At 34.7% G+C, this 23,148-nt stretch overlaps 2 protein-coding genes across 7 annotated transcripts in view; both read right to left on the bottom strand.

The window, feature by feature from the left end:
* Positions 1 to 21,556, bottom strand: part of LOC127840119 (cyclic AMP-dependent transcription factor ATF-6 alpha-like) — a 99,469-nt gene extending 77,913 nt beyond the window's left edge. For all 6 annotated transcript variants that reach the window (XR_008030422.1, XR_008030421.1, XM_052368581.1 and 3 more), the window contains exon 1: positions 21,348 to 21,556. Coding sequence is in view for 4 of the 6 variants with exons in the window: in XM_052368581.1 (XP_052224541.1) it covers positions 21,348 to 21,420 (73 nt within the window). In the remaining 2 variants the exon portion in view is untranslated. The remainder of the gene's footprint in view (positions 1 to 21,347) is intronic.
* LOC127840118 (uncharacterized) lies at positions 12,102 to 20,620 on the bottom strand. Its single transcript, XM_052368579.1, has 4 exons — positions 19,498 to 20,620; positions 19,150 to 19,255; positions 18,416 to 18,622; positions 12,102 to 13,812 (listed from the first exon to the last, which is right to left on the bottom strand). The coding sequence occupies exons 1-4, from the start codon at positions 20,462 to 20,464 to the stop codon at positions 12,279 to 12,281; spliced, it is 2,814 nt and encodes a 937-aa protein (XP_052224539.1). The 5' UTR covers positions 20,465 to 20,620; the 3' UTR covers positions 12,102 to 12,278.
* Positions 21,557 to 23,148: the final 1,592 nt, after the last annotated feature.

Here is a 23,148-nt window from a genome sequence, read left to right as displayed (position 1 = left end):
GTTTCTTAAATTACATGAAGAGGTCAGCATTGCTTCTTCTTAACAAAAAAAAAATACTTTTCAAAATAAAATTGATTGTTTTCAAAAGTTGTATTGAGTAAAAACATTGTTCTGCCAATACTGATTTAATTTCCTCTGTTTTCAAATCAAAATGGACACACTTAAACACTAATAAAACGACTGTTGAAAGTTGGCAAAAAATGATTTCCATGGCTCTCGGTGGTGGAAGCCTATAAACCAAGGACAGCTAAAAAAACATAAAAACACTTTAAGACACCTACTACTAATAAGGAATACACATAGATAATGGTTTAACGTGTTTAACATGATTAAAGTAGTGTGTCTGTACCCGGCTATATTCTTGTTTTACTTTTAGCAAATTACCCTTCAAGCAAGGCAAAATTTGACCATTTACCCCCATGCTTTGAAAAGTGGGGGTATTTACCCCCATCGGTAAAAAATTATCTATAACGCTGTACTCACAAGTAAGTAATTTGTTAATGGATTAATAGTAGCTTTATCAAATGTGTTATATGCCGCTAATTTTTCAATAGAACAGCGATAAGGGGAATACCACAACTATTCTGCTCACTGTCAACATTTTATACTTCTTACAAGAGCACCGTATCCTTCTGACCAAAAGAAACATGGAGGATGAAGCAATATCAGGTAAGTGGGTGACAAAATGTTTTATTATAAGACACTGCAAAATGATTGCCACTAGCGAAGCACTCCACCGAATTTCTGAACCAATATGTTGTCTATTTAAAAGTTGACCAGTCGTGAAATATTAGGATGACTTTGAAATAGTGTTTACAAAAAGTCGTGTGGCGCTCGACACCATTCGTACTTGTGAGAAAAATGAGATGATTGTCCATGTGTCAGACCTGATGTAACAGACTTAAATCATTGTTTATGTAAAAAGAACATGCCATAGGAACCTGTTTGTTTCAATATCTGTTAAAGGCCTTATTGTTTGGTGAAAACATGCATCACTTACATAAATATCGATGCACCGCACAACACTGATTATAAACACTGTATTTATTTTCCGTGTCACTGAAATTCGTGGCACCGCACATGGTTTTTAATGATAAGCTAGAACAAGCCATTGCAGGGTTCGACATTAACTTTTTTTTACAGAAAGACCATCGGACCAGCTCCTCTTAAACTGTACTAGCCCGAATCTGATGTCTACTAGACCATAAATGACATAGCAAATAAACACACTTGTGTCATGAAACTATTTAATAAGGGTTTATCAGTAAATAATCAGTGAACACCATAACTTTATTTTGATGCATAGAGGAAACAATAAAATAAAAAAAATTGTTTTGCTTTTCTTCGTCAAATTCAAGCCATGGAAACTGACTCCATTTTCCATTAAGGATAAAATTGACGCTTTCGTTTTTTTCATATTTACGTTTCCTGTCAGTTTTACCGCGGATTCTTTTTTATTAACTGATTTGTCGAACGAAAATCAAAACTTGATCAAAGCCATTCTTGATATTACTTTGTCTTGTCTGCCACGCAAAAATGTTTACAATACATTGACGATACCAAGTCTTAAAAACATGCTGTTAAGTTTTACAACACTGCAGAAAATCATTAATATGCATGACAACTTGACCAATGGAAACAAGCAATTTCTGCAGGAAGCTCTCCTACGCGGCTAAAAATAGCGATGAATCATGTGAATGCTCCGCATTTATTTATATACACTAGTTTTGTTCTGATGTAAATAACGGACACGAGAGTAATTTTACACACTGTCTGTCGGACGTGCCTTAGTGTCGAACCCTGCATCGTGAGAAGAATTTATTTACAATAATCTTCCATTTATAAAAGTTACATGTCCCAGAATTGATATTGAAAATGATGGCATGCTTGCACCAAAAAAGGTTCACCGGGATCGATTGTCTTGCTTTCCAGTACGTGGAGGGCACATGTTTAAGTCTCATGTTTCAATTTATCTATATTGTTGTGGTAAAATACAATTGATAATTATTATTGATTGATTTCAGATTCATAATCAGTAAAAAAAGATGTCCAGCTACCATTATGAAAGGTATAAGCAAATGTTGGTGTAAAACTAACCGAAGGAAATAATAAATCTAGTTATGTATAAAGTGTACAAAGTGATGTTGCATTGGTTAAATTTACTGAAATATGAATTTGGTGTTTCTGGCCAAAACCAAAGATATATACCAAAGATGCTCTTGCCTACTTATATCAGAAACAAAGGGGTTACAATTATAAAAAAAAAAATTTTTTGAGACTGTCTATAGAAGCTTGTGAGAGCATGTCTCCATAGATAAGATATTACAGCGCGGTCCGTTTTAATGAGATGTAAAGGGTTTGAATCATATATAGTTATTTCCGTCAAGTATTAAAAAACAATTTGAAAACCAAATATTTTCAAAGTACATTGTAATAATCAGCAACCGGAGGAAAAAGTCTCATTTTCTTGTTTTTTTGTTTGTTCAAACATATAATTGAACGTGTCTTCCTTTTGAAAGAAAACATATCAGAATAAAGCGATGCCAAAAAATCATAAAGATGCGGTGCTTTTACGGACATTGTTGAGCAGTGTTCACATTTCTATAATGTCAGTGTTGAGCGGTGCATACTTGCTTACACGTGTAAATGTAAAAATCACAGTTATATTCAATAAAGCATGCCATAATGTGTTGTACAAACATGTATATTGATTCTTCTACCATAAAATACTGTTTAACAAAAAAATCTTTCATTTAAAATCTGCAAAAAATATGAGTTTTTGCGTCATGAAAGTCACTTCTTTCCCGACATGCTCAAATTGTTTTCACTATGTTGAAGCTAATAGCGACTCAATTTTGATGCGGAAAACGGCAATTAGATGTAAAGTATATACTTCCTTTGGTGGAATATCTTTTTATTACCAACTTACCTTCTTTTCTTGTTGTTTTCTTTCATTTCTGGGCTCGCCAAAAAGTTTGCGGCCATGTTTTTGACAGAAGGATACGGTGCTCTTGTCAGAAGTATAAAATTTTGACGGTGAGTGGAATAGTTGTGGTATTCGCCCTTTCACCGTGAATAAAGTGTAAAAGTATTTTATAAACAAAATGAGCAAGAGTTTCGGTTTTCCATTAAGAAACTATTTTTAGAACAAGCACAAACAGTACACTCCACGCGTTTTCCCCAAATTCCCTCCATACTCCCCGGGTTTCGACCTGGAGGGAGATTAAGAAAATCCCGCTATACGCGGCGTTTGCATGATTTTGAACGCGGCGGTTAACGATCGGCAAAACTGATAAGCCGACACGGCGGCCCTCGGCGTTGGCAACGCGGGGGAAACTCCGCGTTTTACGAGATAACGATCAATTTAATTTTGTTTGACTTCCTGATTTTCAAATAAAATTACATTTATTACAAGTACATACATGTACATGTAGTATAATATTTACAATTAAAAAAAAACAACCAAGATAGATCGATCCCGACGTGGTTGTAGTAGTTGTTGTTTTATAGAAAACTCGTTGATTTACGACACACAAAACGTCGTCTTTTAACTAATACTTACCAATTAATATAAACACAGTTTGCAACATTGTTTTTATTTTGATAATTTAATCCAAAGTTTTCATGTTAGCAGGTGATTTTCTATACTGAACATGTATACAAATGACCAAGCACCCTAAAAATCTCGCAAATCGACAGTTTGACGTAATCAAAGAAAAGCCTCTTCCTGTCTAAAGGCATAACTTACTCAAGTAAACACGTTCAACTATTGCATAAGGAATGGTTTTAATTGTCGGAACAAAGTCAATTCTCCGCTCGCTAATGCATTGATTTTCTCTTTGTTTGTAGGTTATTCCATTGATTGCTAAAAGGTGGTAACTATTGAGTTGATAATTGCATTAAATATTCACAGTTGTATTCTTGTTGCGTCGACATTCTAAACAATGTTTACCAGTAATTATGGACCAAATCGGCAGAGTGACATTCACACATGTTAATCCATTTTGTCAAAACACCGCAGACAGCAGTCTACACAATAGGTCAGTAAACAAGCTTTGCGTGTTTTCATAACGTCAAACACTTCAAATCCAGTTCCGCCCAGATGTCTTCTTTAGTCAGTTTACTATACAATTAGTGTTAAAATAATTACTCTACTAAAATACCGTAACGATAAAGATTCGGCGTGTTCGATTTAAAATTATTATAGAGGAAATATAAACTTATTCGCGATATAATTTCGTTAATAAATACCAAAGAAACTTTTAACCGAAATCAACAAAATTCAATGTTCTCTGCGCTACAAAGTTTGTATTAAAAAAATCAATACACACACGCTTTGCAGGAGTATACATTGTACCTTGACTTTGTACATTGCAGCATAATTTTCGCGCGCTTTTTGTCGGGAAATATACATGACTGTATATTGGAAGCATTTGTAAACGTCGTGTTAACAATTAAAAATCGTAGTGTGTTTCGGATTACGAATTATTATTCTCATTTGGAAATTTTACGGAACATTTATCCTTGTGTCACATGTGTTATGATTTAAATATTAATTTGTCAAATGTATTATATTAGACTAATCCATATTGTAGACGTACCTGTGAATTAAAAAACATAATTTTTATACGTATTAATTTTCTATACAATTATCTTTTTTATACATGTACTACAGTATTTAAACAATTTATTATAACAATGTTTTTATTTTTTGGCATGCCCAGTAGCACACTGCTAACGCGGCGTTGCGCGGCGATCACTGATAAGAACGGAAAGTGTCTGCATTTACCGACTAGCCTAAAGTAATACACGCCGCGGGAATTAGCGAACGCGGCGTAACGCCGAGCGGTTTATCGAGTTCACATCGCTCTTCCAACGCCGCGTGAACACTCGCTAGCAGAAAAAAAACCCGCGGAGGGAGCGCGTTTTTTGTGGAAAACGCGTGGAGTGTACTGTACGCATCGTAACAAATCTTAACAACCAATCAGAAGTGATGATACAATGAGACAAGGTGTAGATGAAACAGATTACTAAAGGGAGTTAAGTCTAACCAGTATTTTGTCAAAACATGGCCGATTTAAATGCAGTTTTCGTTGTTATGTCCAAGAATACACATTTAACTATATATTGACATGTAACACATGGGTGTTTTTGTATATGTTCACTTCCAAAATTCGTATGTATTCATTAAGAGGGCCGATACCACAGAAAGACATGCTATATAATTATGTTTTAATCAAGAACGTCGAAAATAAATTAAAATATACAGATAATACTGAATCTGGAAAAGACTGTACGAAAACATATAAAGATATGTCTTTTGCACGTGAAATAAAATATGCATATCGTTTGACTGCCGAAAATGAAAACCAGTAAAAAGTAACCAAGCAAATACGCAATGATTTTCAATGAAAGATTTATTAATAATTTCCAATTTAAATAATACGGGCAAAAGCCCGCAAAGCGGGCGTTGACCATTCATACATATGGGAATTTAGACATAAAATTACATAACAATACCACATATGGATACGTCTCAAAAAAATTTGCCACGCGACATATATTTTCGCGATGCTATTTATGAACTTGAACAAATCAAAAACACTTTGACATTTGCTAAATCACATGTAAATACATACCTCAGAAAAAGTTATATCAATGACATCATAATTGTGTAGCGAATCGCACTAAATATTCTCGCATTATTTGTGTTTCTTCACAACCGTTCCAGAATTAGGTCATTACTCAATTATCTCCCCTGAATGCTCTTCTTCAGTGGGTATAAGCCGAAGACTGGTTCACTACATATAGTAACAGTCTTCACCGAACACAATTTAGGGGAACATAACCCGTCTTTAATATATTGCCGAATCTCCGATTTCTGTCGAATTTATTTGCTTTGATCTTTTCGATATCTTATTGTTATTATTATCTTGACAAATCACAAACGCTTGTTAAAAAAATATTTGTTTTATACACTATAGTTGGCATCTCTATTCTTCAAGTATTCTCGCGGTATTTCAATAACGACACCCTACTGTTTATGTATCAGAATTTGTAACGCATTTTCCATTCGCTCTCAGAAAGAAGTTTTACGTTTGATCATGAGCAATATTCTGGTAAGTTGTCGTTGTTACCCACCAGAAACACATTTATTCACAAATTTTTAAGATATTCAGATCTAACTTTTTAGTCTTTTAGCTTTAATTTTTAAAGTATTTTCACCTCGTCTGCTCGCACTTTACCGATATCCCAAAAGGTTACATATCACTATAAATAGTTTAGGCCTAAAACCACAAAATCCGATACCGTTGGAATTTTCGTACCACAATCTTACGTAAAAAATCTTCCAGATTCTAAATCAACAAAAAACAAGACATTTATAAATTGTCTGCATTATTGATCAAATTTTAAGATATTTGTTGGTTTTCCGTTTTTAGAAGCTGTTCTGCCAAGGCAAGAGCTGGGCATTATACAAGCCATTATATCCAGCAAAACTGACAGTTTTGGTTTACAGAAATCAACAAAGGAGGGATTCCCGAACTATCAAAACTTCCAAGCTATACACACAGTTATTATCTGTGGTGATCTTTATTGGTTCTGTTTGTTTACTTGGATGGAACATGTGTGAACTTTTATAGAACTTTGAAAAGTCTATATATGTCTATATATAAACAAAAATCAGCTATGGTATAATAAGATCAGATGTGCAAACAATGTCAAAGGGTTGTTAAATTAACAATTTGAAGGCAATTATGCTGAAAAAATATGAAAACTTTCCATCAAATTTTGTCTGTACATCGACAAGTGTCTGCCGATTATTGTCAAACTAGTAATACAAAACTTACCACAAGTATTAAAAAGCACTAAGTACCAGTGATCATTTTTAGTAAGATAGTGTAATTCTAAACAGTAGCAAATAGCTTGTTTAGTAAATGCATAATGCAATTAATATGATCTCCGTTCTATTGTGTAATTAATAAATTGGTTGTTACTTGCTAATCCATGATAAATGTTTTATGGCTAGTGCAAAACCAGCATTGTTAATTTTGTAATTTTGTAAAAGGTAATACAATAACACCACTTTGTAATTTCATATACGTAAATGTTCTTGAAATGTAGGTTGATGAGTTTTACTTATTTTGTAACTATTATTTTATGTGCAAATAAATGATGTGAAGTGTTTTGTATATCCACACAATACCACATATCTTTTTATATATGTACTGTATTATGTGTTATTTGAATGCTTAAATAAAAAAATATGGATGATATAACATGATGCATTCTAATATTTGCATTCAAATTGTAACTGTAGAGCTAAGTGTATGCAGTTTAGACTGTGATTTTAGAATTGCTACAAAATGGCTAGTTTTTTAGTGGCCGCACAATTTAAACTATTCAACAATAGTTTGCGAAAGAAAATTAGAAACCTGCAAGATACCTGTATTTATTAAATATTTTAATTGTGAAACAAGTATGTTGTTATGCTGTTACACATAATTATACATTGATAATAAATAAGAAGACAATAAGTGTTGTTAACGTTTCCCAACAGTAGAAATCATTCTTCTGATGAAGTCAGTGGTATACAGACGAAAGCTCCAGGTATGGCTTTCAATACGTAGTGTGTGTTATTTGACAGTCTAAAACTTATTGGATTAAAAAAAATCCTGTCAAATTTGTCAATACAAATTGATTTGACACATCACATGTACTGTATGCTAAATGCAACTGCTTTAGCAAGCTGTCAAGTTGTTTTGAGACATTTGATGAAACAAACTGGTTCCTGGGTAGGACCAGTACTTTGTGTCTATATGACGTACCATGACGTCGAAAGTCTACAAGACCTACTAGGTAGAACGAGAAATGTACTTCGACGTACAGTTTTCACCGACCCTTGAGTGTTAGCCAATCAGAAGACACCTTACATCTGTTGCTTTTAGAGATATTTGACATTGAACATAAGTATTATTATTATTTATACCAAATTATGCGACTATCGACCGCTTACTCATAGATATTGTGCGTATTTATTAAACATTATTATTATTATAATTTATACCAAATTATGCGACTATCGACCGCTAACTCATAGATATTGTGCGTATTTATTGACCTGGCGTGGCGGAATTAACCTCTGACTTATGCAAGTTATGGTTATCACAAAATATGACCAACGGAGAGGTTATAATACATTATTTATCCCGTTAATGCTTGGTAACTGTTTGGTTACCGTTGGGAATTTCCTACACAGTAATGCACTGGAAGGTCGTGATACTCCGCCCCGCATGATCAATAAATACTCACAATATGCTGAATAATTTTAATTTTAAAAAGGTAACAATTGAATCTTCTTCAAATTTGTATACAATCTATTTCAATGCATTAAATACTTGAAACTTCTATGTGTTGTTTTTTGCCATTCTGATATTTTTATTCATTCTGTCCTCAATTAAAAAAGAGATTTTAAACATTTATTAGCCGGATTTTTTTCGAAAAAATCTCGGCTTATAGATTGATGTTGTCGGGCGGGCGGGCGGGCGGGGGGGGGCGGGCGGGCGGGCGGGCGGGCGGCGTGCTCGAAAATGTTAAAGTTCTTATTTCATGGTATAACTTTGGTATGCTTGGACCTAGAGTCTTCAAACTTGACATGAAGGTTGGCCAGGATTAACAGATGACCACTGGTCATTTCAAGGTCATTCATTTGAAGGTCAAGGTCACTGTGACCTTCAATATAAAAAATGTTAAAGTTGTTATAACTTTGGTATGCTTGGACCTAGAGTCTTGAAACTTGACATGAAGGTTGGCCATAACTAGTAAGTAACCACTGGTCATTTCAAGGTCATTCATTTGAAGGTCAAGGTCACTGTGACCTTGAATGTAAAAATGTTAAAGTTCTTATTTCATGGTATAACTTTGGTATGCTTGGACCTAGAGTCTTCAAACTTGACATGAAGGTTGGCCAGGATTAACAGATGACCACTGGTCATTTCAAGGTCATTCATTTGAAGGTCAAGGTCACTGTGACCTTCAATATAAAAAATGTTAAAGTTGTTATAACTTTGGTATGCTTGGACCTAGAGTCTTGAAACTTGACATGAAGGTTGGCCATAACTAGTTAGTAACCACTGGTCATTTCAAGGTCATTCATTTGAAGGTCAAGGTCACTGTGACCTTGAATGTAAAAATGTTAAAGTTCTTATTTCATGGTATAACTTTGGTATGCTTGGACCTAGAGTCTTCAAACTTGACATGAAGGTTGGCCAGGATTAACAGATGACCACTGGTCATTTCAAGGTCATTCATTTGAAGGTGAAGGTCACTGTGACCTTCAATATAAAAATGTTAAAGTTGTTATAACTTTGGTATGCTTGGACCTAGAGTCTTGAAACTTGACATGAAGGTTGGCCAGAACTAGTAAGTAACCACTGGACATTTCAAGGTCATTCATTTGAAGGTCAAGGTCACTGTGACCTTGAATGTAAAAATGTTAAAGTTGTTATAACTTTGGTATGCTTGGACCTAGAGTCTTGAAACTTGACATGAAGGTTGGCCAGAACTAGTAAGTAACCACTGGACATTTCAAGGTCATTCATTTGAAGGTCAAGGTCACTGTGACCTTGAATGTAAAAATGTTAAAGTTCTTATTTCATGTTATAACTTTGGTATGCTTGTACCTAGAGTCTTCAAACTTGAAATAAAGATTGGCCAGTACTAGAAGATGACCACTGGTCATTTCAATGTCATTCATTTGAAGGTCAAGGTCACTGTGACCTTAAATGTTAAAATGTTAAAATTGTTATAACTTTGGTATGCTTGGACATAGAGTCTTCAAACTTGACACGAAGGTTTGCAAGCACACTTAGATGACCACTGGTCATTTCAAGGTCATTCATTCTAAGGTCAAGGTCACTGTGACCTTGAATGTAAAAATGTTAAAGTTCTTATAACTTTGGTAGGTAAAAATGTTAATTCAAGTTCATATTTGTGACCTTAAATGTTATTGTTGTTCATGTATATGCATGCATTCAAAACATAACACAAGGTTTGCTCATGCCTTGAAAAGTACTTACATTTCATTTTGACCTTTGAACAATATTTCAGTAATTTAAGTATTGCATTGACAAAAACACGAAAGGTACTTTCCTGTCATTTAAATCAAAAATCCGGCTTCAATGCGGTCATCTCCGACCGCGGAACTCTTGTTATGAATCAATCTGAAGGAAAAGCGGCTCAAGAGACCAGTGTTTTGATTGGCTGTTCAAAAAATGTGTACGTCGAAGTACAAACATGTATGTCGAAGTACAAATTGTACTTTGACGTACAAATATATACTTCGAAGTGTATTTTATATTTATGTCGACGTACAATTATTGTACTTTGACGTACATTTCTCTTTTTAATTTGTAGGTCTTCTTGACTTTCAACCCAAATGGTACGCCATAGTATGTCTTTAGGGTTATCTAAAGAATGCTCCCACTTAAGAGATCAATACAGAGACCTCCCAGTGACTAAGACAGTTAGCAGACACCCCATCCACTATACCACAGACACCGAACCAGCTATAAATTCCTGTGGCTAGAAAACAAAAAAATATAAGATGCAAGATCTTTAAGCTTGGAACATGTAACTTGTTTTAAGATTGATTTTTTTTGGATGCATTACTTAATTATTGCAACAATTATAATATTTTGAACACAATCATGTCAATATCACAGGTGAAGGGCGCGTGGCCAAGTCACTTTAACACTATCAATTTGTCATAAAACAACATTTTTTATCATATTGACCAAAAAAAAAAAAAAAAAAAAAATTTTTTTTTTTTCTGATATGTTATATATGAACAAGGTAGGTATCTCTTGACACAGAAAAATCACCTTCATCAGCATTTTAAGCGATAAATTGCCTAAATGGCGGTCGATTTTCGAAAACTATGTACCATTTTGTTGGGAAAGGGTGCCTCGTGACGAAAAATGACCACAAACGGCTACTTGCCGACATAAACTACAAGAAAATACTTCTCGAACTCGAAGAAATGCTAGGTCGGCTCCGATCTGACCGATAGTTCAGTGCCGATTTTACAAGAGTAAAACTATCGAAATACCACAGCTACCGAACATAATACGCATTAATACAATAAACAAATAAGAGTTTATCAACTTACAACACAGATTTGTCCTTTTGTTTGCGTTCTTACCTCGAAATCGTTGTAAATCGGGAATTGTTTATCGGCAATTTCGAGTCAAGCTCCATGTCATCAGACGCTTACAAGGTGAAGGTCGTGGGGGTGTGTATGTTTCGGAACGCTTCTAAATTCTTCCTAACAATAATTCGGCGCAATATTTAAAACGTCAACACTGTTTTCTCACACAAGTATTTGTTCACAAAAATGACAATCATTACTTGGTAAGTTATGTATGTGATCCGTTCATTAATTATTTAAATAATGTGCAATGTTGACACATTGAATAATATTTATACATAGAAAAACTTTTTATTCACACTGTTTGCAGAAGAACAATGACGCTTCACGTTGGGCCTTTTTTCATTTCAAATGGTGTGAAAGACCAGCACACAAACGATGGATCCAGCCTTCACACTTGTCACATTGAATCCATTTATTAGCTTTGACTCCTTTGTTTGTGGAATTTGTTTTCTTGTTACAGACAAGGCACAGAACTTCATCATTTTCCTCCACTGGAGAGTTGTCACTGTCAGGATCCGACACATTTTTTCTTTTTCTAATTTCAACTTGTGTAGAAGTACTTGGTTGATCTATGTCAATCACTGTTGGACTTTGTTTGGAAATATTTTTATGTGGCTTTTTTTCACCTTTGGTAGACACCAAAATTTGTTTTCTGTGTGACATTTTCTTTTTTATTTGAAATAAACAATTTTTATCCGGGCTATTTCTCAGCAACTAATGACCGGAATTCAATGAAACTTTATGGGAAGCTTCACTACCAAGAGGATATGTGCATATTATCAGCCGGTTCTGGTCGGATGATTTTTCACAAAGTAATGGCCCTTTGAAATTTTCCATTAACTGTACATATAGTGCAATTCTTGTCTGGGCTATTTCTCAGCAACTAATGACGGGAATTCAATGAAACTTTATGGGAAGCTTCACTACCAAGAGGAGATGTGCATATTATCAGTCGGTTCTGGTCGGATGATTTTTCACAAAGTTATGGCCCTTTGAAATTTTCCATTGTACATATAGTGCAATTCTTGTCCGAGCTATTCCTCAGCAACTTTTTACATAGAAACACTTTTTATTCACACTGTTTGCAGAAGAACAATGACGCTTCACGTTGGGCCTTTTTCCATTTCAAATGGTGTGAAAGACCAGCACACAAACGATGGATCCAGCCTTCACACTTGTCGCATTGAATCCACTGATTAGCTATGGCTCCTTTGTTTGTGGAATTTGTTTTCTTGTTACAAACAAGGCAAAGAACTTCATCGTTTTCCTCCACTGGAGAGTTGTCACTGTCAGAATCCGACTCATTTTTTCTCTTTTTAATTAAAACTTGTGTAGACGTACTTGGTTGATCAATGTCAATCACTGTTGGACTTTTTTTTGAAATATTTTTACGTGGCTTTTTTTCACCTTTAGTAGACACCAAAATTTGTTTTCTGTGTGACATTTTCTTTTTTATTTGAAAATTTTCCAGAATGTCTTTTCTAAATTGATTTACCATGACCATCAAAAAGATTTTAATTAATTTTGTATAAATAATGTAAATATGTTTTTCAAAATCTTGATTGTCAATTATATTATTATAAATGTCAACAGTCTTCTGACAACTGTCTTTCACAGCAGTATAAAACTGGTGATATAAATTTTTATTTTCAACTAAAGTGTTTTTTGAATATTCGAACATATTTTCACCATGTTTTTTTAGGTTTTCGTCAACCAATAATTTTAAGGATTGTTCAGTGATAGAACAATAGAAATTGTACAGTGAATCAGGGATGTTGGTAAGCGATCTGTTTTGATTTTGCCTCCTACTAATGTCTAACATGGTTTCTGGCATGCTTGTGTCTTGCTCTTGTACTCTTAAACTGTCCAGAATATTTGCACTTATAACAGCTTCCTGAAACATATCTGCTTTGTCTGTTTGGTACATGGTACTTCTTTTCTTTTGTATATATTTGTAGTGTAGCTTTGCGATACAGTAACCACCAACATAACGTACTCTTGCCTGTGCTGCATTGGTGATTTTTCTTTCTGTGCTTTTTTTACTTGTAATTGGGATCATTTCAGCTTGTTTTTTAAGTATATATATTCGAACCGAATTTGTAATATTAAAAGACACATGTAAATGTTCCTCTGTAAATACTTCATTATTAAAGAATGACAAACAACTCATTCTGTACTCAGCACTTGTCTGATAAACATGCATCTTTGAGTAAAATTCTGTTAGCTTTTGTGCAGAAACAGGTGCCACATTACTTGCATCAATTTTTAAACTCTCCATGAACGACATAATTTTTGAATATATTATTTTCACAAAGTGTTCAAATTTCTCCCTATCAATATTACTTACAATATTGTTTGCTTTCAACTGCATTGGTGTTACAACATTTTCACATTTTAAATTCTGTAAAATTGCTTCTAAATCTAAATCTTCAGGCAACTTAATGTTTTCAGTTTGAAGTTCATCGATACTTTTGATGATGTTGTCAAATTCTTCATCGAATTCTTCAGAGGTACTTTCATTTTCACCAATGTCAATATCAGCCTCTGATGTAAGCAGGTTCTCAACTGTAACGTTTGAAAGCTCAGCATTATCTTCCCTTGTTCTGAAACAGATGACATGTTATAAGCTTTAAATTCTCAATGTAAGATGTAGACAAAATATTTCTTTAACCACTATGTACATTTTTTTATTAATAGGCCCTTAAGTCCAAAATTTTTCTTATTTTGACAACATAAAAGATTAAAAAGAAGAAAATTTGATTTCAAGAAAATTGAAAATAACTGCACTGATTTCAGTGATTTTTACTAGTTGAGTCAAAACAATAAACACATAGTTCTTAATACATGTATCAACTATAGCTGCATATATACGGGTATATGAGTCGTGTTCTGAGAAAACTGGACATGTGCGTAAAGTGTCGTCCAAGATTAGCCTGTGCAGTCCGCACAGGCTATTCAGTGACGACACTTTCCGCCGAAATTGGATTTTTGCTAAGAAGAGACTTCATTTAAACAAAAAATGTCATAAAAGCGGAAAGTTTCGTCTCTCATGATTAGCCTGTGCGGACTGCACAGGCTAATCTGGGATGACACTTTACGCACCTGCATTATGACTAATTTTCTCAGAACATGACATATATATATGAGCCTGGCAATATGTAAAAGGTTTAATGCATGTGCGTAAAGTGTCGCACAGGCTAATAAGGGACGACACTTTCCGCCTAAACTTGATTTTTGCTGAGAAGAGACTTTCGTTAAAAGAAAAATATCATAAAAGCGGGAAGTCATCCCTGATTAGCCTGTGCAGACTGCACAGGCTAATCCATGACAACACTTGACCCACATGCTTTAAACCCCCATTTCGCATAGCAAGGTCCAAAAAGAGACAAAAATACATAGTTGTTGGTTTCCGCCTATAGAAATAGTTTTGAATTCAGTTGTAAAAATTAAACTTTTCTGGCAATAAACTTATTTGCTTATTGAAATCAATTTCACAAAAGGTCAGAACAAGTTAACAGGCAATACACTAGTATGTTTAAAGATAAAACAATCCGTGTATGGGTTTCAGTAAGCAGTAACCAATATTTATGTATGCAATATTTATTATTAATAAAATTAAACCTGTACACTAAGGCCATTTTATTTTTGTGTGTGTTTCACAGAACTTATTTTTTGAGTCACAGGGGAAGGGATAAAATAACAATAACAAACATTTAAGAAGTAGATTTAGCAAAGAAATAGACAAAGTACTAACAATTTAAAACTTTATTTTCATTATTTTACAATTAAAATAATCTTAAAAAGTCTGCAAGTACAGCAAACTCCAATAAAATGAACAATATTTACTATCATACTAATGTATTGTCTTTTTAATGAAAAATGTGGTAGGAATTTGCATGAAACAAAAGATAAAAAATGGCCTCTTATATAAATGGATATAAATATCATTATTTTAAAATATTATTTATTAAAATGACTTTATAAACAAAATAAATAAAAAAAACATTAACAAGGAATTTAAACTTAAATTAGTATTAGTTATTACTGTAATATAAGTTATAATAACAAGGTACAAACTCACTTTTATTACTGTTTTAAAGCTATTTTTTATAACTTAAGTTATAACTTTTTAACTTTAATTTTCAGGCTATTGTCTAGAGTGTGTCTAGACACAGAAGGTGCTGTTGAAGTCAATTCATTGTATAAGGCATATGAATTTGAAATGAAGGAATGTGGAGAAAGTTCCATATGTAACAAGCGCATATTTATTGACCACATTCCACATGTGTTTTGTAATGCAGTTAAGAAACGTATCAAAGGGAAAACCACCATGACAACATACACTGGCATAAGTGTGAAAAAACTGTGTGATGTTCTTGACAGAAAATCATTACCAGAAAACCCACAGGAAATAATGAAATTATTGCCTATAGACGTGGAAAAAATTGAAATACTCAATGACAGTGTTAAGTGCTCTATACCAACAAAGATCTTCTGTGATGGTAATGAGGTGTATAAGGTCATTCAATTTCAGTGTAATGGGCACTGGAAATTGAAGATAAGTGGGACAGATATAGACCTTAAATCTCTATTCATGAATGATTGTTTTAATGCAAATAAAGAGAGTGTTCAAACTGTAATACAGGGCGTTCGCCTACTGAAACTTTGTGCTGGTGTTCAAATATCAAAAACTGTAATCATGAGCCGGTACCATACACTTAATAAGTGGACATTTGATAATGATAATGATAATGGCAGTAGATTAATACACTCAGTTGTATGCAACAGACTTGTTGGAATGAACTCAGCATCAGGAACATGTAAAAAATGCTTAAAAATGACTTTCCATTCAGACTCTAGCAAACACATTGAAAACAAGGAGAACATAAACATTGCTATTGAATTTGATAGTACCAGAGATAGTATAATGAAGCTGTTTCCTGGAGCACCTGGTGAAATGATTGAGCTCCTGTTAAGCCAAGCCCAAAATGTTGCTAGGGATCCAAAAGGGAGGAGATGGCCTCAAAGTATTATTTCTTTATGTTTGCAATGGTATTGCAGGAGTCCACAGTCCTATGAAGCAGTAAGAGAATCCAAATATTTGATATTGCCTTCACGAAGTGTTTTAATTCAGTATAAAACAAAAGTTAAACAACATGTTGGGTTCGATGACAATATTTTTCATTGGATGTTCAATGAAGCACAGCGTCAAAAAGTACCCCAAGAGGGTTACATCGGTGGCTTAATCATTGATGAAATGAGTATTCAAGCTGACATACAAATATGCAAATCGGGTGATGTGGTTGAAATGACTGGTCTGATGGACATAGGAGAAGAGGGTAATACTTCACATACATTAAGGAAAGGTAGCCACGAAAAAGTCCTTGGCACTCATGCATTGCAGATTCTGTTTTTGGGGATCACTGGTTTTAGATTTCCAATAGCCCATTTTCTATCTGATGGGATACAGGCCCCGGAAATGTACCCAATATTCTGGGAAGCTATTGACAAACTGAAAATGTTTGGGTTTAAACCTGTCTATACATGTATGGATGGCGCGCAGGCAAATAGAACATTTATGAAAATAAATATTGGAAATCAAAATAACACCTTCAAGACTGTAAGTCCTTGCACCTTTAATGACATTGTTTTTCTAATGGATTTTTCACATGTTATGAAAAAAATTAGAAATAATATATTGAAAAGTGGTATATCAGACAAGTGTACCAGAATTTTAACATTAATTAATGGACACACAGTACAGTGGCAGATGTTTATTGACTGCTATCAGTGGGACAGGTGCAATGCCCTGCAGCTTCACAGGCGACTTACAAATGAACACATGTTCCTGTCAAACCAATCAAAAATGAGAAATCACCTGGCTGAGGATGTTTTGAACGCTGAAATGTTAAATTTAATGTTACAGTATCAGCAGTACTTAGGAGAGAAGGGAAATGTCCTCACCGGTGTTATCGAGCTTCTTCAACAAACATCGCTTATGATAAGAATATTCAGAGACATGAAGCCAATTATTACCACTGATGACTCTAGGCTAACTGACCTAATGATTGTTTCCAAGTGGTTCAAGGACTGGGAAACCTATGCCATGAATTGTGAAATAGTTCCTAAAAACATAAGGGCAAAGAATATCATGTCCATACAATGTCATGAGGACATTCAATCCTGTGCTATTGGATTCGTTGAGCTGTGCCAGATGCTAATATCAGCAGAGTCCAAAGTGCGTATCACTCCTGGCCTTGTAAACTCTGACGCAGTTGAAAACCTGTTCAACCAACAGAGGTCTACCTACAATGGTGCTAATTCCAATCCCAATGCGCTACAGTACAGGAGATCTTTGAACAGCATTCTCCTTGGACAAACAACTGTATCCCAAAAAGCCAATGCCGGCAAGAATCGTTCAGCAGCCCTGCCCTTCAACTGCACAATGACTAGCGAACCGACAAATAAAAGGAAGTCAACATCTGGGATTGGATTAGGTGAAAAAATCAAAGTCATACGATATTAGCTAAGGGTAAGCTCTACTAAAGTGCAGGATCATATGGGATGGAGGTCAGCACAGAGAAGTCGAAGATCATGGTGAATAGCACAAACAACACCACCTAGGGACCATCAAACAATGAAAGCTTGCTTGGTTTGGACACGTCGCAAGGCACAACTCACTGTGAAATACTGTGCTATTGGTTTGACAGAAACATGTGTTCATTTGTAACCCTAGAAGGAGGTCACCGTCGAGGTCATCAGAAGAAAATCTGGATGGAAAATGTGAAAGAGTGGACATCCCTTCCCATTAATAAGCTACTCATAGCAGACCACGAAAGAACAAAAGCTGGCTTGGTTTGGACACGTCACCAGACACGACTCACTGTGCAAGACTGTGCTATTGGTTTCACAGGAACATGTGTTCATGTGTAACCCTAGAAGGATGTCACCTTCTAGGTCATCAGAAGAAAAGCTGAATGGAAAATGTGAAAAAGTGGACATCCCTTCCCATTGATGAGCTACTCCTAGCAGCCCACAAAGACCTGACTGGCGGAGAATTTGTGTGACGGCGTCCCCCCCTCCCCCCCAACGTCCAGACCGGTCGAGGGAATGACGATGCTTAAGGGTAAGTGTTGTTTTACATAATTGCAGGATTCTAATTTAACATTTTAGCTGCAAAATTGAATAGTAAGTGACGTAATATACCTAGAAGTTATTCTGCAACAGCTGTGATCTGTCAGAAATGGCCTTGTAGAATTGTCACGTTGAATGAAGTCTTGAACTACAGAGGGTTGCTTCAAACAAACACTGGGCGTGAAGTTCACCACTCTCACTCCATCTGTGGTACGCGCCCTTCCCAGTGCTACTCCAAGTTGGCCCGGCTTAAATATGCCTTTACAATTGATTTCCACACTGAAGAGAAACCAATTTTAAAATAATCACAATTATTATCTACAATTATATTTTAAGGATATACAGTTTATAAATATTGATCCCATTAGGATTTTTTAGCTATACATGTATGACAAATGTATTTTAACATGTTTTCTTTTAATTGCCGATTTTATAAGGTAATTTTAAGATCTACAAATAAACAAAGCTTAACATGACACTTAATGAAAATTAATTACCATGGTAAGCTGACATGAAAAAAATCATGTTCACCCTTTGCATGCTGGGAAATTTGTCGTCTGCTAAAATGTCGTCTGCTGAATTTCTCAAATTAGCATTTTCTTAGATTTTTTTCAAAGAATATTATCAGAATAGCAAACAGTTTGGATCCAGATGAGACGCCACATTTTGTGGCGTCTCATCTGGATCCAAACTGTTGGCAAAGGCCTTCAAAATTCTGAAAGGGTTAATTTAAATGAAGGTGATACAGGAAAACATTATAATAAAGTATGAGCAATATGTTATATAAAAAATGACTGGAGTTTTACCTTTCAAGGGTCATGCCTTGCGACTTGTGGATACTAATGGCAAAAGCAAGCTTCAATGGATACTGCTCTCGAACAGCAACATCATGGTTCTTTGAAGGACTGAAAACTGATTCATTAAAGGCATGTTAATTTAAAGAAATGCAGAACTGATCGTACGCGTCGTTGAAAGTATGTTATATCAATATTCATCATTTGTTGGGTCAAGTTAAAAAAAGGAAATTAACACGGGCAAAAAGTTATATAAAAAAATGTTTTGTTTCCGTAAATTGATTGGCAGTACTCAGATAATTATATTTAACTATGTAATAATGTAACATAAATTAAGTGTGTTGATTTAATTTAACATACCAGAACATTTCATTCTTGGAACAGGAACTGATTTCTCTCCAAATTTAACAATTGGACCCTCTTCCGTAATTGCAGACACCACGCCTTTCAGTCCATTCACCAGCTTATCGCTGAGGTTCCTCATCAGAATAACAGGGGCTCCAATTTTTAACCAAAGATGTTTTGGTATAATCATTTGTGATAGAAAATTCCGTTCACCAGTGTCTGCAGACAGGAATTCATACAGCTGTCCTGGAAATTCCATAATTTTAGTACGGTTGTATTCGTCAACTTGTTCATTTGTTGAAAAAAGTTTTGTTGCAGCATCTGGGCTCTGTAACTGTCGGGCAAGGCTTTGAATAAATTTAACACAATCACTGGTTGGATTACCCATAGAACATTGTGCAATAGCGTCTATCAGCTGGAGTTCACTTTGTCTGACAACTTGCCTAAGCTCCAACCTGTGTGTTATTACTTCAAATAATGGACTTAAAAAACAAAATTCACCATTGTCACTGAAAATAGGGTTAGAAACTGGGGGTAGTTGGCGAAAATCACCGGCTAAAATGAGTTGAATGCCACCAAATGGCAAGTTTGAGTTTTTTATCCTACAAATAGAGTCCAGACATTCAAATAGTTTTCTACTCATCATGGAGCATTCATCAATGATTAAGATATCAGTTTCAATAATTCTTTGTTTGCATTCCATGTAATGTCTATTGTGTTGTACTAATTCTGCAATTTCCTTTTTATTATTTCGTCCGTCGCCATATCCGGACCACTTGTGGATGGTCATGGCATCCGGATAAGCAATGCACGCGATGCCTGTTGTTGCTGTGACAGACAGCTTTTTAGGTGTCTTTTTGATAGTGTCAATGATTTGCTTGATAACATACGACTTTCCCGTTCCTGCAGGGCCATGAATTAAAATGTTGTGGCCTTCCAGCGCCCTTTGAACTGCTAGATTTTGTTCTTCGTTAAGCGACATGTGTGATTCTTTTCGTAACTGCGATAAACGTAAATATATACGGTTCTCTGTTTCAGGTGTTCGGTAACTCGGATGCGCGGAACCAATCGGTGTATAAATAACGTGAGGTGAAGGTCGTTCTGCAAGCGCCTCCCGTTACCCTGATCATCGTACACAATTGAAAGTAAACATTCAAACATAACGATTATATTAGTGTTTGGTGTGATCAAAAGGACAAATCTGTGTTGTAAGTTGATAAACTCTTATTTGTTTATTGTATTAATGCGTATTATGTTCGGTAGCTGTGGTATTTCGATAGTTTTACTCTTGTAAAATCGGCACTGAACTATCGGTCAGATCGGAGCCGACCTAGCATTTCTTCGAGTTCGAGAAGTATTTTCTTGTAGTTTATGTCGGCAAGTAGCCGTTTGTGGTCATTTTTCGTCACGAGGCACCCTTTCCCAACAAAATGGTACATAGTTTTCGAAAATCGACCGCCATTTAGGCAATTTATCGCTTAAAATGCTGATGAAGGTGATTTTTCTGTGTCAAGAGATACCTACCTTGTTCATATATAACATATCAGAAAAAAAAAAAATTTTTTTTTTTTTTTTTTTTGGTCAATATGATAAAAAATGTTGTTTTATGACAAATTGATAGTGTTAAAGTGACTTGGCCACGCGCCCTTCACCTGTGGTCAATATATTTATTAAAAATACATAGTTATCAAAAAAACTTAAAAAGCTTTTGCCCGTAAATTAGGTAGCACCTATAATCATATTAAAATTTAGATATAGTTGTTCATAACGTTACATCGCGTACGTCAGAGATCTCAATCGACGATTGTTTTAACAAGGAAGTTTCTTATTTTCTAGTAATTTCTACATGAAAAGTTTCGTTTTACCCCAATCCTCGTGGGAAAGCATATTGTTGGAGAAGAATTTTCGGTCAACTTCGGATACAAAATCCGTCCCCATGTTTCCTTGTCTTGTCGGCAACTCCAATATATTTGTCGTTTGGTTACAATCGATAAAGTGTCATGTTTCAGCGTGGAAAATCACAAAAACAATATCCCATAATACACCAAGGAGGAAGTAGTTGGTTTCGCCGGTGAGTTCCTTGTAGATTATATCCTACAGGTTATTCACAGTACAACTAGCGATTACAATGCACCAACATTAGCAATTTCAAATCGGGAATCTTATAATGTGTAAAATCGTTTTTTATTTATAATATTTAATTAATCGAAATAAATAATGTAAAATGAGACAATACATAATAATGGTAAAATACAGAAATCAATGAAAACATTATTTCAACGAACAATGCAAACTCGTTATGATAAGTCTACAACAAAACAAAAGGGTGCAACATATATTATACCCATTTGGTATATCAAATCGATAGAACATATATCATGTCCACATAAGATGTTGTTTTTGTAAAACTGGGAGCAAGCTAGTCGTAAATTCTGGAAAACAATTAGGATTTTATTGCATTTTCCTACATAAAGTGACCATTGACAGAGCGATCGGATAAGATAAAAATTCCACTTTGGAGTCATATGGTATATTTGGCTTTTATCAGACACATATCTGACCAAGGTATTCTTGCTTGTTCTGCCTTGCCGGAAACGCCTAAATGTATTATTTGTGTAACGGTTTCTTATTTTGCTTGCTGATAAAATCCAACTATCCTGCTACATATATCTCGTGAGTTCCAAGTATGAGTATCATGCCCGTCAGTTAACAGGGATGCTACCACCAAAGAATTAAATAATCGTTTAACATTGTGTCAGGTATTTGCAACCTTTGCTTATAATTAAGTTTAACTGTTTATGAATTTAAATAAGACAATCATATAGTCATAAAGTGCTTTTTATATATAATCAGAAACAACATAACATTACGTTGTTTATTGAAATCATTTTAATGAATATAAACAACCCACTCGGAAGTTCGATAACATATATCTCAACCTTATCGAACTAATTTAAAGATAACCACTCCGTCTATCTAAAGTGTACTCAAGGAATAACTCTTAATCAAATCATATTCTGGATAAGGCGAACAATATAGTAACAATGTCTTTACACAATTCTTATGTACTGGCATTTGTTAAAAATAGTAATTCAGGCATCAATATTTGAATACTTCACTTATGATTACCATTATATATTTATACCATATTTCAAGAGTTTTCGTGTGTGTTGTTATGTAATAAAATAACAGCAATATCGGATCAGTATTTTTTTTCGAAAAGAAGCTTAAACATTTATACAACCACTTTCAGCGTGACCTTGCAAAACGCAGCACTACATCGAAAATATAGTTGTAATTTATTAACAAATTACTTATTGCATTGAATGTCTGCGCTGTTTGGACACCTGATGACAGCCCTAAATTTGAATTCGTCCCTAAAGCCATGCATTCCAAGTAAACATCTATCATGACTGGAAGGATTTCTATTTTGTCACTTGAAATTTTGTATGCAAACCAGTGCTTTTTCTACATAATTGATCTATAAAAATATTATTCACAGTAAAGTATGTTAAGAAAACCCATACAAATGCTTACAATTATATAAAATATTAAACGACAATAGTATATGAATCCATTATGATATAGTGTGAAACTGCGGGATGGATTTGATACCAGCTAAGCTCCGAATACCGGATGTAGATTTGATAAATCACGTGACGTCTG

The sequence above is a fragment of the Dreissena polymorpha genome, chromosome 7 (genome assembly GCF_020536995.1).
Source record: "Dreissena polymorpha isolate Duluth1 chromosome 7, UMN_Dpol_1.0, whole genome shotgun sequence".
Lineage (NCBI taxonomy): Eukaryota > Metazoa > Mollusca > Bivalvia > Myida > Dreissenidae > Dreissena > Dreissena polymorpha.
The sequence above is the reverse complement of the archived record's forward strand: the minus strand, read 5'-3'. Positions and strand labels throughout refer to the sequence as shown.